Source organism: Xiphophorus hellerii, chromosome 5 (genome assembly GCF_003331165.1).
Source record: "Xiphophorus hellerii strain 12219 chromosome 5, Xiphophorus_hellerii-4.1, whole genome shotgun sequence".
NCBI classification, from domain to species: Eukaryota; Metazoa; Chordata; class Actinopteri; order Cyprinodontiformes; family Poeciliidae; genus Xiphophorus; species Xiphophorus hellerii.
In genome coordinates this window covers 23,596,544-23,614,393 of record NC_045676.1, presented here as the reverse complement: position 1 = coordinate 23,614,393, position 17,850 = coordinate 23,596,544, and the positions used below count along the sequence as shown (strand labels likewise).

The 17,850-nt window shown below is 38.9% G+C and overlaps 2 protein-coding genes across 2 annotated transcripts; one reads left to right on the top strand and one right to left on the bottom strand.

Annotated features, from left to right (window-relative positions):
- Positions 1–381: 381 nt before the first annotated feature.
- LOC116719355 (uncharacterized) lies at positions 382–3,530 on the bottom strand. Its single transcript, XM_032561853.1, has 7 exons — positions 3,052–3,530; positions 2,506–2,755; positions 1,741–1,809; positions 1,599–1,632; positions 1,387–1,443; positions 907–1,135; positions 382–769 (listed from the first exon to the last, which is right to left on the bottom strand). The coding sequence occupies exons 2-7, from the start codon at positions 2,701–2,703 to the stop codon at positions 589–591; spliced, it is 768 nt and encodes a 255-aa protein (XP_032417744.1). The 5' UTR covers positions 2,704–2,755; positions 3,052–3,530; the 3' UTR covers positions 382–588.
- Positions 3,531–8,029: 4,499 nt separating this feature from the next.
- Positions 8,030–17,542, top strand: tmed1b (transmembrane p24 trafficking protein 1b). Its single transcript, XM_032562476.1, has 5 exons — positions 8,030–8,317; positions 12,280–12,377; positions 12,504–12,693; positions 15,418–15,585; positions 16,272–17,542. Exons 1-5 carry the CDS (start codon positions 8,120–8,122, stop codon positions 16,320–16,322), a joined length of 705 nt encoding a protein of 234 aa, XP_032418367.1. The 5' UTR covers positions 8,030–8,119; the 3' UTR covers positions 16,323–17,542.
- Positions 17,543–17,850: the final 308 nt, after the last annotated feature.

Genomic DNA, 17,850 nt, shown 5'->3' with positions numbered 1-17,850 from the left:
GTCTGCGCCTATTTTTTTATTTTTTTTTTCCATCTGAAACTTTGCTGCGTTTCTGAAACTCACTCACTGTGGGAAGAGCTTAGTCAGCAACAAGTAGCACTTTATTTCACTCCTCCTCCTTTCTGCGTCCTTACTCAACCACATCCTGCTCCTCACACACACACGCACACCCACACACACACACATAAGTACAGTCATGCATACATACACAAACTCTCCCTTAAGCTGGTTGCACATTTGTACACCTGCAGCTCTGTAATGTGGGTTGACTGCGGTTTAAAGTTGTCCAAGTTGATTTTTCTCTCAGGTTATCATCTAAGCAGAAAAATAAACAATATATCTATGGCTTGTGTTTATGCTACAAAGAAAGAGAGCCTCTTATAATTTGGTTTTTTAGCATTTTTTTTTATTTAAACACCAAAATATGAAGAATAATTACAATGTAAATATATATTTAATCTGAATATCAGATACTTTTATATCAAAACTATTTGTTTTTTCATTGTTCTCAGAATTACATCCATCAGTTGTGGTGTACATATTATTAGACTGGTCGAAGAACTAGCACAGAGGTATTTCCATTCTTGTCTAAGAGTCTATCCAGATGGCACCCAGACAGTTTTCATTGGCCTCAGGAGACAACGTTTCCATGTTGCTCAGAGTGACATAAATTTCATCTCCTTCTTGCAGGAAGAAAATCCCAGACAGAAAACTTCTCCATTTGTTCTCGCCTGAAACGCCGTCCGAACGTTTCTCTAGGCCCCAGTTACTGGAAGAAAAACAGTGAGGAGAGTCAGATTTGGTTACATTTGTGTTGCATTCAGGGGGCTGGGGGGGGGCTTATGCAACGACAGCAAATGTGGAGAATTGAGGAAAAGCTAAGTAAAAATTAAAAAAAAAGCCCACCTTTTGGACTTCAGAAGATCTATAGACGTAGCATAGCCACTGGGATTTCTCACGATCTTGTGGAAGATAGGTGACGTCGCCTCCAAAACATCCACTACCAGCTTGGAGTAGACGTAGTAGTAGCCTTCCTGCTTGATTATCAGTCGGCTGTTGAGGTACTCCATTCTTCTTCTGTCGTCGTGACCCTGTGATTTCCATTGCACTACATTGTCATTCGACTTCTGAGCTCCTGAAACACAATATTCATACATCACAAAACTGAAACGGGAAACTGAAATAAGGTTTTACTGGACTCCATTCAACCTTTTACACTTCCCAAACTGATTCTTGAATAGACCAAGCAAAGACCATGTTGCTCCCTCAACATGAAGTTGTGTTAAGAAAAACAAAATAAAATGCTTAAAAAGTGAAACGTCAACATAATAAGCTGATCTGATGACCAAATGTGGGTTAAAATTATGACATCATGGGGGTTCTTACCCATCAAGTGAGCAAAGGGCCGTTTCTGTGGCTGCAGTGGAGGAATTTCATTGGATTCTGTTGAGGAAACCAGAAATCATCATTTGTTAAATCAACAAACTAATCAACTAATGTGGAAAATGATAAAGTTCTGGGGGAACAAAGGCAGTAATAACAGCTGCATCTCAATGCTTTCTTTGAAAAAGAAAAAACACATTAAACATCTTTCCAACCTGGAGTTCCTATTCGACTCGATGACCTCCCATTCTGGAAAAAAAAAAAAAAAGACACAAAAAAGTGGATTTGTTTAAGCAGAAAAAAACAACTCAGTGTCTGACGATTCACAATCTGTGTGCACATATACAGTATATTTACCTGCTGCTCAGACTTCACAGAGTGGGACAGGTTGTGGCACAGATTATTAGACACGCAGCCAGAAAAGGCCTGCAGGGAACGAGAAGTAAAATGAGCGTGAGCGATCTAAAAATGAGCTGGCGAGTCAAGTTGACTATGAATGACTGAAAGGAGAAATCGTTGCATGTAGGAACAGAAATGCCTGGTGACAGTAAATCATTCCGGAAAAGTGACTAAGAAGTGCAAGCCCTTTTATTTCCTCCTAATTTGGAAAATGGAAAATCTTTCCGTTTTAAAAAAAAAAAAAAAGTATTTATTATTATTATTATTATTATGTTAAAAGTGGTAAGTATAATTACCACAATGAAATACAAATAGAAACTCTAGAGACAAAATCAAATCTGACCCTGGTTAACCCTAAGATCCACAAATTCACAACTAAATTTAGATTTTAGTGAATCCAAGAGAGCACGAAATAAAATAGTCAAAGTGTCATAACAAAACGTAAAACGTGGCCTTAAGACGAGGGTTGGTGCTACATATCTGCAGTTTATAGAGACAGAGCGAGAAAGGAAGTACGAATTCAGACTGAAGTCTTATGACGCCTTTGTCAGCTTTGACCAGAACTTCACAAGTAAGAGATGACCCAAGCAGAATCTTCTTCTACACTGCCATGTGACGTAGGAGAAAATATGCAAATCGCCACGCGGAGGAATTTCCAGTTTCACTGAGCCCTAGAGGGTCTCCCCTCACTCGAGCAGACATGCCAAGAGACACTCTCCTTACCTCGGTTCTTTGGTAAAGTATGTAGATTAAATATCCCTCAACAAAGATTGACAGCGCGAACAGAGCCACGAGAAGAGGGAGGAACTTCTGGCCCACTCTGGCCCATGTTGACTTCTTGCTTCTGGGCACGGATAAGTAGCTGGCCTGGCTGTCCACCACAAACACCTGCGGCGTGGGGGCCGAGCCGTCCTCTGACATCCTAACTGGATCACAATCCACCTGTGCTCTAGCGTAGCTTGGAGAAGAGTTACTGAAAAGGAGAAAAATGGGTCTTAGCTCAGCAGGTAGCCGGAGGAACAAAATGTGAAAGATAAACGCCAAAAACAAGACAGCAAAGGGGCATAAAAGTTACTTAAGTAATGTCAGAAGGGTCTAGGTTTACAGCAGACACATGTGGCGCAACCAGAGCCTGGAAGCAAAGTGATTTCTTCACATCCTCACTACTACTTTGACAAAGACAGTCATCACTGGTCTAATGAATCAAAAGAAAGACAAGGCATACACATAATTGTACACAGTCCTCCAAGTTCTTTAAATGAATATTACCTCAGATGTAAGTGTCCGTCCACAGCTTAGTCAACCATCCAGCTCCTTCTCACTCAGACCTCTGAAGATTGTTGGCGATTGTTGGCGACCAGCACAGGCATTCAGAACCAAAAAAACCCCCCCCCAAAAAACAACCCGAAAATAACCAATAAATAATACTATAAATCTGTTCTACCAAGAGCTATTTTACGTTTCTGCCAGATCTGTCCATCTCTGAAGGGAAAGGTCCTGTCAGTGTTCAAACTTAAATCCTTCCTCTGTAGTCGTATTTGCTTGCCTGCTGTCAAATGTCACTTATATTGCTTTTGAAGCAAGCTATTGTAAGGAGGAAATGAAGATAACATGGGGAAAAGACATGCAGAGAGTGAGAGAGCAAGAGAGAGAGAGAGAGAGATCCGTCTGTGTGTTTGCATCTGTGAGGGACACTCCCTGCTGTATATAGCTGTCAACTAAAAACTGACACTTCCCTTTTGCTTTCTGCAGTGTTTTCCCTTCTTCTCCCTCCCGATCATGTGCACGGTTTCTCTGTGTTTCTTTTTTCTGACTTCGAAACTGCCTCGATTTTGTGAAGTCTCTCTTGAGCCTGTGATCTTCCGATGCGTTGGGCCGTGCTTGTTGTTGTGTTTAAGCTTCACATTATCAGTAGCCGTGAGGTTGAAGCAGTCACATCTTTTGTTTGACCGCTACACATCTCTGCTACCACAGGTTAGCACTATAACCCACAGTGCAGCTCACCTCTGTCTCCTCAGTCAGCCCGCGCTGATATATCTGCAAAAACATCTCAAGTTGTCTTGCATGCTGCGAGACATTGCTAATTGGACAGCAGCCGCCTGCAGTGGATGTAGACGTGTTGCAACAGACCAAAATTAATGATGCAACTTGTCCTCCGTCTTTGGATTTCTACATATAATTACCGTCATTGTCTTGTCGAGGAGTTGCTTCATTTTACTTTTCTGCTCTCTTCCTTTTTTTTCCCTATCAGTTTTACATGTGATTCATGTTGATGTTACAGCATGGCCCAGTCAAAGTCCAGAACTAAATCCAACTGAAGATCTGTGACACGACTTGACACAGATTTTAAATATACAAATGTAAACCAGACTTTTCACATATAAATTTTATGTTGTTATTATTCTTGTTATTAGCTAGTATGCTAGTTTGGGATTATTTAAGCTGCATAATTACTGTAAAGTTTATCATGTGATTCATGCGTACAAATACTTTTTGAAGGCACTGCGTTCACTTCAACGAGATTTAATCTCTCACTGCTAACTTCCTCTTCTCGTGCTCAACATGTGTGAACTGAAAAGATTCTTACATCAACATTTTCACAATGTTGATGCAAAAGGTATTTTTTTATGTTAACTATGTCCTATATTTAAGCTAACCTTTTCTCTAGACCTTGTAAGTTTCCCTTTTCTCTCTCTCTCTCTGTCATTGGAGGGAACAGTTTGACAAGACAAACTCCATACGGCGAAACCTCACAATTCACTCTGGCTTACTTTCTACCCACACACTGTAACCTCTCACACAAGCCAGACGCGTACACTGACTGCCTGGTGCAGATGAAGATGCAGAGAGGACTGACGGAAGTCGGCATGCCGACCAAATTAGGGGCCCTGCCTACAGCGCCTGCGGCTTCTGCGTGTCGAGTGGAGGGACAGTAAGAGCTAGAAATGCCCTGAGACACATTAGGTCTCCAGAGGGTTAACCTTACTGTAAGGCTGATGGCTCAAAACAAGAACTCGTTTTGGATAGTGGTTTCACACCATTCTTTGCTAAGACTCAAATAAAGTTGAGCTGGAAGTTTCCTTCCACTCATCATGGCCGTAAATGGCTCGCTCGTTTTGGGTTTCGAATGTTTTATTTGAGCCGAGGTGTTACGGTTACATAACATCCAAAGCCCAATCATGTTTCTAAAGAACAACTGGGCACACGAGCTTGGGTTGGTTGTAGATTTTGTACTCATCAATACAGGGTTAAAGTTATAAACTTCAAATTTGCTTGTATTTGTGGAGAACTTTATCAAGTCCAGAGGACTCCAAAGCTCTTTATGCCACATTCAGTCAATCACTATTTCACACACACACATTCACGCTGTAATACCTGCAAGCTACAACTATTAGCATGTTATTTTGCCCATTAGTGGGTAAAATATGTATTGGATACATCACAATTTTACATTTTAAACATATTTCTAAATATGCCATTGGCAGGACATTTTCACCAGGTGTTCTGATCTAAATTACTAATTTTCGGACTATTGTTAGAATGTCATGACCTATGCAGTTTCAGCAATGATATCTTTAATCACAAAAATACATTTTGTCATTAACACGAACACTAAAATTAGACTTACTATAAGAAATGTAAGTGTTAGTGCTTTATTAAGTAGTCGTAGGGGAACGAGTTGATCCTGACATACAGGTATCACCATCAGGTCATACTACCTCACATATTAATGACATTTACTTTGAGGAATACAAATGTCGACTTTACCGCATAACATTTTCCACCGCACCAAAACAAATTCCCCACCGTCAACATCAACACGGTTTGTTCTTACTTTTTCATGGTGACTCTTTGAAGAAGTGACAACCTGCTTACTTCCTCTTGGTTCGAAAACGGACACTTGTTTTCACGGTTAGTGACATATGGTGATTTCCTGGACCAGCGGTGGAATGTCGACTTGTTCAGGATGTGTGCCCACCTCTATACAACTGATGTGACCCTGAACAGGACACAGTGCGTAGAAAGCAAGGGAGTGGATGATTTATACTGATTAAATAGCAATTCGCAAGAACCTCCCCACCCCCAGCAAAATAAATCAAAGTAGTAATGTATACTTTCATAAACTGACAAACTATATTCAAAGTAGGAAACACTTTATTTGACAGGGTGTGAGTAAGACTGACATGACGCTGTCGTAAACATGACATAACACCTGTCACGAACATGAAGGAATCTTTATGGGCGTCTATGACGTTGACGTGTCATTCGGTAAATAATGACACTTTAATGCAAAGTTGCTTTAAAAGTTGCATTGAACGTCCATTAAAAATGCCAACTTTGCGTTAAGGTGTCAATATTTACAAAATAACGCAAAGCTGGCACTTTTAATGGACTTCTTTTAAAACAACTTTGCATTAAAAGTCTCATTATTTATCGAATGACACTTCGTGACAACAGTCACAACCGTTCATAAAGACTCCTTCATCTTCATGACAGACGTTATGTCATGTTTATGCACACCAGGTCAAAAAAAGGTTTTACCAAACGGTTAAAAAAGTATGAGTCTCAAACCATTTAACCCAGTGGTTTCTTCCCCACCCTCTCACATCCAGCTAAATAACATTTCCCATTTCCAAAAGACAAATTCCCCAGGTGATTTCATCTACCTTAGTTCCCCATTTGACAACATTTCTACCCTTTTCTAATTGCTGCTCTCTGACAATGATTTATGTTGTTTGCATTACGGTCAGATACATATTTGTTTGGGTTGTGGTTAGTGTTGGGTGTAAAAAAAAAAAAAAAATCTCTGTTCCTGAAGGTTTGAAGAAGTTCTTATTGTCTTAGATTTCTTTATCAGTTTAATTATCACTATGAGGTGAATCGCTGGCATTTCAAGAACCACACAATGGCAACAAATAATTACTACAAACCTGCCTTGACATTTTTCAATAGAGAAACGTTGATGTCAGATGCAGTACTAAAATCAGCCTTCCTGTTTTATCTTTTCCTGTTTAGATATTTTTGTTTGTTTAGTATTAAGTAAAACTGGTTAATAGCTGAGTGAAAAAGAATACATGTATTCTTTTTTTTTAGTTATTTATTAAAACCTTCACTACCACCAATGTTTTTCCTTCATCATTGTGCTTTTGTAATGTTTGTAAGAAAAAACACACACATTAACCCCTTAGCATTTCTCAATATTATCATAACAGCAGTTAACACTTTAGCTTGTTCTTCAGCTTGTCTCCAATGTAAATCCATCTATTTTATAGTTGAAGGTTGAAAAAGATTCTTGTCTGAAACTTTAAATAAAACATATAGTTTCAGACATGTAGACATATAGTTCATACAATGTGAATAAGTATATTGTTATGTTATGACAGTATACTTATTTATGTTGTATGAATGTGATCTGTTGTGCAAACTTCTAAAAGATATTGTCAGAACAGTATGTTTCTAGTAAAGACATTTTACATTCAGAAATGCCATCAATTGCTCCGTTTGTATGTTGAAAAGTTCAGTTTGCTGTAGTCAGGATGACGCATAAATTTGGAATCATTTTTGGACAATTTTGTCTCTGTGGCAGACATACTATATCTGTCAATGTCCCCCTCCAGTGTAAATAAAGCACAGTATGTATGATATGCTGTCTGGGTCATGAATCTGAATCTGAAGCTTCCCGTGCTCCTCTAATTGAGTAATTTGAAATGAGGTCTCCTTGATCACTTCTGGCTTATTCTTCCTGATTTGCTGAACCTTGCGTTTTAAGTTCCTGTCCACGTAAATGGCAGCAAAATCTCACCATGACTCACAATGAAAACATAATCCGTTCCAATAGATGATGTTTTCTCAGTATCTTTACCGTCATCGACTTTATTATGTTACAAGGTAAGCACATTGTATGTACTAGCAAAAAAAAAAACAGTATTACGTTATAATATGAAAACTTTATTGTTAAAACAACATTTTTGCGTTTGTACAATGTATTATAATTATATGTCCTTACATTCATACCATATAAATATAAAATTGCTTATGTGATAACAACATATATTTAGTAATAATGCGTGATATGTTTTATAACAGTATTTTTTCGTTTGTCTAAGGCGCCAGCTCTACACTTCCGCACGATTCCCATCACTCTCCCTTTTAAAGACGTCGGGTTGCTCTGATTGGTTAAGGGCTGCTACTCTTCCTCTTGTGATTGGTCGCAGCCTCTGGCTTTGTCAGCTGGCATCTGTCCAATCAGAACGTCGCAAAGTTGTTCTGCGGAAGACGGATGCGAGGAAGATGTTTGTAGTCAGATAGCCGAGCGTTTGAGCAAATTTTCACCGTCATGGAGGCTTTCCGGGGCAGAATGAGCTGCAGGGGAGGACTGCTCGGCCTGACGGTAGCCTTGCTGTGCTGCGTGGGTTCCGTGCAGTGTTTTGGGCAGAGCCAAGACAGCGAGTTCACGTTTCTACTTCCAGCCGGAAGATCCGAGTGTTTCTATCAAACGGCAATAAAGAACGGCACGATGGAGGTCGAGTACCAGGTAAATGCTCGGTGGTCAGTGAACACAGTCACACGTTGTCCTCACAAACAGCTACATACACATCTTTAAGGATTTGACACTATTGCCCACTAGTTGAATTAAAGCTTTGTCAATTCTCAGAAGCTGTAATGTGATTATAATATTTAAAATCGCTATTTATCAAACACAAAATGTATAATTTTTACTCCAATGTGGGCTACACCACTTACAAAGTGTGTATTGTATACATAGTATAGTGTGTATAGCAGGTTCGTTCATATAAGTAATAGTTTTAAATTCACAAGACGACGAGGGAATTGCATAATTATTGCATCCAAGCCTATACAGGTCCTTCTCAAAATATTAGCATATTGTGATAAAGTTCATTGTTTTCCATAATGTAATGATAAAAATTGAACATTTATATATTTTAGATTCATTGCACACTAACTGAAATATTTCAAGTCTTTTATTGTCTTAATACGGATGATTTTGGCATACAGCTCATGAAAACCCAAAATTCCTATCTCACAAAATTAGCATATTTCATCCGACCAATAAAAGAAAAGTGTTTTTAATACAAAAAAGTCAACCTTCAAATAATTATGTACAGTTATGCACTCAATACTTGGTCGGGAATCGTTTTGCAGAAATGACTGCTTCAATGCGGCGTAGCATGGAGGCAATCAGCCTGTGGCACTGCTGAGGTGTTATGGAGGCCCAGGATGCTTCGATAGCGGCCTTTAGCTCATCCAGAGTGTTGGGTCTTGCGTCTCTCAACTTTCTCTTCACAATATCCCACAGATTCTCTATGGGGCTCAGGTCAGGAGAGTTGGCAGGCCAATTGAGCACAGTGATACCATGGTCAGTAAACCATTTACCAGTGGTTTTGGCACTGTGAGCAGGTGCCAGGTCTTGCTGAAAAATGAAATCATCTCCATAAAGCTTTTCAGCAGATGGAAGCATGAAGTGCTCCAAAATCTCCTGATAGCTAGCTGCACTGACCCTGCCCTTGATAAAACACAGTGGACCAACACCAGCAGCTGACATGGCACCCCAGACCATCACTGACTGTGGGTACTTGACACTGGACTTCTGGCATTTCCTTCTCCCCAGGCTTCCTCCAGACTCTGGCACCTTGATTTCCGAATGACATGCAAAATTTGCATTCATCTGAAAAAAGTACTTTGGACCACTTAGCAACAGTCTAGTGCTGCTTCTCTGTAGCCCAGGTCAGGCTCCTCTGCCGCTGTTTCAAAAGTGGCTTGACCTGGGGAATGCGGCACCTGTAGCCCATTTTCTGCACACGCCTGTGCACGGTGGCTCTGGATGTTTCTACTCCAGACTCAGTCCACTGCTTCCGCAGGTCCCCCAAGCTCTGGAATCGGTCCTTCTCCACAATCTTCCTCAGGATCCGGTCACCTCTTCTCGTTGTGCAGAGTTTTCTGCCACACTTTTTCCTTCCCACTGAGGTGCCTTGATACAGCACTCTGGGAACAGCCTATTTGTTCAGAAATATCTTTCTGTGTCATACCCTCTTGCTTGAGGTTGTCAATGATGGCCTTCTGGACAGCAGTCAGGTCGGCAGTGTTACCCATGATTGGGGTTTTGAGTGATGAACCAGGCTGGGAGTTTTAAAGGCCTCAGGAATCTTTTGCAGGTGTTTAGAGTTCATTCGTTGCTTCAGATGATTAGGTTCAAGCTCGTTTAGAGACCCTTTTCATGATATGCTAATTTTGTGAGATAGGAATTTTGGGTTTTCATGAGCTGTATGCCAATATCATCCGTATTAAGACAATAAAAGACCTGAAATATTTCAGTTAGTGTGCAATGAATCTAAAATATATGAATGTTCAATTGTTATCATTACATTATGGAAAATAATGAAGTTTATCACAATATGCTAATATTTTGAGAAGGACCTGTATTCTATAACATGCTAAGCTAAAAGTACACGTTATCTTGGTTGTTGCCCCAAAATTTATTAAATGCGTCCAAAGTTATATTTGGATGCATTTAATGAATAGATAATAAATAAATGAGTAAATCAATATCATAATTTCCAAGCACAAACCAGAACCTCTCAGCGGTAAATTGTTAAATTCATTAGTACATTAATAAAAAAAAAGTCTTAATTTGTGTGAAAGTCCAAATGATGTCTATTATCCAGGACTCTAAACAAATCTATCAGTATCTGTTAAACTATTCAATATATGTAGAGTTATTCGGTTATGTAAAAAAGCACACATTTCTGTTTTGCATAATCCAAAACGTCTTGTTTCAAAAATCAGTCCACAAAAGGAAATTATAAACTTTTACTACCAAATATGTAGAAAATTCACAACGGTTCAATATTTTTAGCTGTCCTGCTGTGACAAATATGTCTAACGTTAAAACAGTTTTAGCTCCACTGCTGTCAGATCTGAGAGGGAGCCGAAAATTACAACCACATCTCATTCGTGAACTCATCGCCACATAAATAGGAAGTTGCTCTTCAAACCGTGTATTTGCTGAGCTTGGAGGTCTTCGTGTCGGTGACGTCATTGTTCTCACCATAGAAAGAGGAACTTGAGAATATTTCACTCAAGCATTTATTTCTCATTTTATTATGTAGTGGTCATTATATCCCAGTGCTTTTCAGTGCAAGTCCTTCTTTTGGTGTATATCTATATATATAATTCAATACAACTGACGTCTCAAAAGCGCTGTACAATATTACAGTCAAGCCATACAGTCAGGCCAGTTACAGTCCAAATAATAACGCAATACAATCAAATTCAATTGATTATTTATTGCCGGTTGGTAAAAGAAAGGTATGTTTTAAGCACAATCCTGTAAGTAAACAGAGTGTCTACCTCAGGGACTTAAACTGGGAGCTGGTTCCAGATAACTAAAGATCTGCCGCCCATTTTACCCACAGAATACCATTTTTGCGTTTCCTTGTGTCCCCGACGTTTGTTCAGTAAATCTTCACTTTTGCAACAACGGATTTAAGAGATAGATGCCAGAAAGAAGCAGAAGCCGGGAGAAACCAAACCCAAAGAATAAATTTTTTTGGTTTCGTTGTGGGAGTTTGAAGATGTGCTGAAATGCACGCTGAATGCAAAGGGGCAGGGACTTATGTAAAACCCTTGCTGAAGATATTCTTATATCTTCTGCAAAAGATATAATAATATTATTGAGTTTTACATGTTCTACACTGAAAAAACACAAACGCTTGCGAAGTATATTTAGCCTAGTTTCAAGTGCAAATATCTTAGTGTACTTGAGATAAGATCAAACAAACTAACAACTAAACTTTCCGCAAGATATATGAGCTTGTTTGTAAGTAAATAATTTTTTAATATTGATTAAAAAATACTGGTTCAACTGGCAGATTTTTTCACTTATAACAAGACATTTTTCCCATCTTCTAAGTGAAATTATCTGCCAGTGGAACTAAAACTTTTTCATCAAGATTTAGAAACTGTTGACTTAAAACAAGTTCATATATCTTGCTGAAAAGTGACTTGTAAATTATTTCAAGTGTGCCAAGATATTTACACTAGAAAAGAAACAGAATACTCGGTGAGATTTTGTGTTTTTTGCAGTGCACCGTCCTTGAATCGCTTAAAATTGCCACTGTCTACATTTTTAAGAGCACATTCCTGTTGCTTTAGTGTGAATAAAAGCAGTTCTGCAAAAAAAAAAAAAAAAAAAGTGGAGTCTTCCTACTCCACAGACGGTTGGTCCGTAACGCCATGTTTGGAGAGCGACCTTTCTGCCAGTAGTTGACATTGTCTGTTTGCTCAGAATGTAGATCACCTACTGGTTTGTTGAGCGCACGTTCAAGAGTCAAGGAGGGTGTGGCCGCGCCTTTCACTGTTTGGGCATTTAGGAAAAAGGTTAATAGACACGGTTGAAAGCGTAATTTCTAAATCAGATTGTGAAACGAATCTAAAGATTTGTCCTCTTTTGACTGTATGATCCGCCTGTGGTCCCAGGTGATAGCAGGAGCAGGGATGGACGTAGACTTCACCATCATCTCCCCTCAAGGAGCCCGCCTGATTATCGAGAATCGCCGTTCTGACGGAGTCCACGTGTAAGCAGGCTTTAAATCCTTGATCAAGTTTCACCTCGCCAGCTTTACCATCTGTTTTCTCTCTTTGTTTGTTTGTTTGTTGTTGTTGTTTTTAAAACCTGTTTGTCTGCGTCTCTGTTGCCGCAGGGTGGAGCCCATGGAGGAGGGAGACTACGAGATCTGTTTCGACAACGGCTTCAGCCGCTTCTCGGAGAAGATGGTGTTCTTTGAGATCATCATCGAGGGACAAGGAGGGGATGTGGGAGGAGACGACGAGTTCCCGGGTGTAGAGGAGCCCGACGGGAGCCTGCTGGAGTACAAGCTGGATGATATCAGGGTGAGAGAGAAACAGCAGAAGAAGGTCTAGCGTCTAAAATTGCGATGCACGCAACGTGATAGAATGCCAGGTGTTCGTAATGTCAAGAAACAAGACAGTAATAATGCAAATGCTGTAAAATTGAACTAAAAATCATATGATTTGTTACGAAACGATCGTGAAGGGATAGAAAATATTGACCCACTGCCAAAGAAGATATCTTGTCTATCGTCAATGAGGCACAAGTACAGCTCAGACTCAGAGCTTTCTGCTTAAAAAAAATCTTTTATGTAGGTAGAATGAAATCATTTCTGTTTTGTCACAATATTGCCACAGTATTTGTGTAGCTAGTTGAAAACAAAACAATAATTAAAACTATTTATAGTCTTGGACACGTTGCAGAAGGCGGTGAAAGAAAAACAGGGTTACTAAACCACAGAGCGCCGAGTGTGGCACGCAGCTGAACGTTGGACTGCAGCTCTAGAAGGAAGGTTTTTGAAAAGATGATGTCCTCACTGTGCCAGAGGGAAACTCCTGAAGCAGGCCTCTCCTTCAGCAGCTGCTAGCTAGCTAGCGATTAATGCTACGTGAGTAAACCTTTAGCTGGTCTGGCTTCAGAATGGTCTGGTATCTATTTAGACTTGTAATTATGGGGTCAATGCTGCAAACTTTGACATTAAGAGCCTTATACAAAGCAGTGTGTCTGCATATCCTTAAAAAGTCTTAAAAACACTTAATTCATGTAATCCTGGCCTCAAAATGTCCTAAATTCATTAAAAAACATAAGTTGGTCTTAAATGCATTAATCACAGATCTTAAATGTTGTTGTGGTAGAATTAGTTCATGCTATGTAGAGATCCTACTCAGATTTCCGTTTTCACGCAGTTAGATCACAGTTTGAGTCACACACACATACCTTCACTGCATTGTGTGACTCCTACGGTTAGCTAGCTGCTAATATGCGCTTGCTAGCTAGTTAGTTTCTTTTCTTTCTTTTTTTTACATCCATAACGGATAAGTGCAGATTTATTTCCAGTTCATCTTTGCCATTGTCTCACTCCTGTTGTTGTAGTAATTGTAAAATAATTGAATTACTTCCACTACCAAAAGTAACGCAAACATTGATGCTGATCTTCAACTGTTAACTGATGAATTTTACATGAAAAATGGAAATTTTTCACCGTTATTTATGTACAGTAGAAGGTGGCAAGAGTGAACTTTATCTGAGTGTTTTTTTCTTTTTAGTTTAGACATTTGAATCGTTTTGAATTAGGCATAACATTTTTAGTTACAGTGTATTCTTGTCTTTCAGCGCAATGCTTTTAGATAGGGAAAATTACAGTTTTGTCATATCCTCCTCTCTTATTTGATAATGTTATAAACAGTAGGTCAAACTTGTTAAAGGTGGAAAAGGTTATTAAATGATTGGTTTTTGCTCTCATTTCTTCACAGATTCGCTCTATTTGACCTTTTTCAGTATAGATTTGTGGAAGCGACGTGTAGAAAAGGCATCAATTTAAACATTGTGGCCCTCTTGTTAGCAGCACCGTTTACTGGTAGTAGTTCTCATCTGAAAAGGGCAGTTGTTGTTGTTGTTTTTTTTTTTGGTTATTTAAATATGGAAATAATACATGCCTGATGAATTGTTCCTTTGTCAGGAGAAGGAACATGTTTGGCTCGTCAGCCGCAGAAAGTCTGAGGAAGTGGGAAATTTAGAAAGATGGACTAACGCAAAGTTGGTTTTTGGTGTTTACGTGAGACCTGCTGACATTTAGGAAAATGTGCCCTTGTGGCCTGCTGGATGTGGTTAGATGGCACCCAGTTTATGCTGAACTACTGTTTGTAATCTTTAGCTAATGGGAACACGCCTCAGTGGCTGACAAGTGTAGGTAGGAAAGGCATGCTTAGAATACCATAAAAAGTTATTGATGCTCAACCTGCTAAAAATATGACTAATATTAGTAATTTCTAAAGAGGACGTATGTTTGGACTTTGAGTTTATGTACTTAGAAATGTGTGAAGAGAGTAATTTGTTTGGGGAAGTCCCTCCAGAGGTTAGTGATGTAACTTGGCATCTCTTGTTTAAGGTCATGTTTTAGGTCTATATATATAAATATAAATTAATAAATATTTTATATATATATATTTAGAGAGAGAGAAATGTCATCAGCTATACAAGCAGACTCAGGGTGTTTGCACATCCTTAAAAGGCTTAAATTTGTGCATCTAAAATTAAGACCTTAAAAGCTTTAGTTTCAAAAAGTGATTTGGCCTTTAATATGTTTATCAGAGGTCTTAAATGTTATCATAACATGATTGTTTAATCTTGTATATTCTATTTGTTCTGTTTCTTTTTGTTATTTTGTTTCCTTTCTGTCAGGTTGTGTTTGAGTCGCACTCCGATATCTTCATTGCGTTTTGTCTGAGTCGAGATGATGGAGGCCACCGCTAACTCACTGCTAATACACCTTTGGTTGCTAGCTAGCTTTTTTTGCGTCTATTGCGGATAAGACCAACTTTATCGCCTTCACCACTTGGCGTGACCAAAGTTTAGACATTTCCGTTAAGATATGGGTCTTAAATTGCATTCGTAGTGGTCTTTAAAAGTCTTAAATTTGAGTTGGTGAAACTTCAGAACCCGGAGACGAGACTTGTCCGTGGTGTAGTTATTCCTTTTTTCTTTTTTTGTTTAGCATTAGCTTGTGTGACTTGAACACCGTCGCTCTCTGCTCGGTTTCCCCTCAGGAGACCATGGACTCTCTGCACAAACGCTTGGAGCGTAGCCGTCAGATGCAGATGGTCTTACGGGCGTTTGAGGCGCGGGACCGAAACCTCCTGGAGGACAACCTGTGGAGGGTCTCGTTCTGGTCGTGTGCCAGTGTGCTGGTGATGCTGTGTGTGGCCGTAACCCAGGTGACCGCGACACGACTCGTTAATTCACTGCATTTTAACCAAACGTTACAAAGTATGACGCGCGTTCATCCTCCTTCAATCTTTCTTTCGATTTCACTGATTTTGTAAATTTAAGTAATGGTCAGTGTGATTTGACATTTACATATTTTATTCCACTTTATTAGTAGTAATAATGTGAAGTGTGTGTTTTATTTTGGATATTTTAAATATCTTCCAGTACCAGTGTTGGGTGTTCTTTTCAAAATTAAACTTTTATTTCTTGGTCTTAGATGGAGCAAATTTGCATTATTACTCAATTATCAATGTAATACTTAAAAATACTCTCAAAACAACAGCAATAAAGTCGTTTCTGTGACAATTAATCGTCCATCCAAATAGATATATTTATATGTAATCATCCATCATTCATCAAAAAAAAATATATATATATATATATATATATAAATGAAGGAATAAAATAAAAATTGGATCATTTATTTGTAACTACAGCCAGTAGTGCATCTATTCAGTACTGACCTGAATAAATATGCATTTAACTAAAACATTTCTATTTTAATTTACTGACATCATTTTGTACGGATCTTTTTTTTGGCTTTTTCTCCAAGAATCTCCCGCATTTACGAACCAGTAGCGGGACGGTCTTACTGGCGTTTTCACTGATTTCTGTGCTTGTCGCCTTTCCGCAGGTCTACACCGTTCGCAAACTGTTTGACGACAAGCGGAGAGTCTGCACATAGAGGAAGCATGCCAGACAGACGGGTAAACAGACTGTGAGCAATAACGACATTTCTTTAAATCACAAAGTGTAACCAGAAGGTGAAGAGGTATGACAATGGGGAAGTTGAAATTCATTTTGTTTAGTGCCTTTAATGCCACGTCTGGCCACAAACCAATAAGGAAATGCGCGTCAGTGCAGTCCTACGCCTCTGAAACGGGGCGAAGGGGTTGGGATTTTTCGGTAAAGGTAGACGGTTCGCCTAGCTGCCACGTTGCTGGTTCAGAGGATAATAACGTGCAATAGTGCTGACTCTGCAGTTGCGTTTGTTTTAGCTGATGCTGGTGTTTTTCTTTTAAGGGTCCTGTTTAACGAGTCACATTTTTAAGTCTTTTGACGCGCGTGGGAAGGAGGGAAACTTTCACAAACTGACTGCCGGTCTCTGCCGTAGACGTCTGAACAACGTAAACACACCGACTGTGTTTGTGTTTTATACTTCAATCATGTGTTTTTCCTTTCAGATGACAAAAGGGTCCTTTTTGTTCATGCAGACACATTTTATGTTTACATGTTCTGTAAGATGTAATGAATCAGCTTTTAGTGAAAGACGTTCGTGACAATAAAATCATTGTTTTACACTGAAAGAACGCAGAACTGAGCAGGTTTTTGCTTTTCGCCGTATGAAAGTTGGTATGAACGACTTTAAAGTGTTAAAATATTATTATATTTAAACCAAACCAGTTAAACCAAACTATCCAGTTTGGTTTAAGTTTGTAACTTGATTTGATCAGTTGTTCAATCTTTAAACTGTGGACCAGAAACTGGATCGGGTCTCAGGTTTTCTCAAATGTCACTGGAATTGGGAGGATTCTAGTTCTGAGTTGGAAAAAGTTCTGAATATTAATCATTGATGGTAATTAGCACTATGAATTATTAATATTCATGGTGCTAATTACTATAAGCAACTTGATAATAGAGGGGGTTTTTATGCATTAGAACACATGCAAAGTGGACCATTTTAATTGACTTTTTTTAATACAACTTTGCAGTAAAAGTGTCATTATTTACCAAATAATGCAAAGTTGGCACTTTTAATGGACTTTTAATACAAATTGTAATGCAGTTTTGCATTAAAAGTGTCATTATTTACCAAATGGCACTTAATGACAGTAATGTTCATGACAGCTGTTATGTCACGTTTATGTCGTCACCCCGTCAAATAAAGTGTTACTGACATCTCTAGAGTCGCAGTTCCTCATGAAGAGAATCTACAGTCATAAAGTCAAATTCCTTCCTTAAGGATTGAGAATGAATGTAATAACTTCAATGTTTTATTTATATATACTGTATATATGTATATATACACACACACACAACATATACATAATCTAATTTCATTTTCACAAATGTTTTGGAGCGTTTGTGGGTAAATCCAGTGTTTGGGGGGCTGATTTTTTTCCCACCTAAACATCTTATTCGCATCGCCTGAATATTTCCCCAGGCTGTCTCGAAGTTCTGCAGAAACCTAAATCTTTGATCAGGTGTTGTTC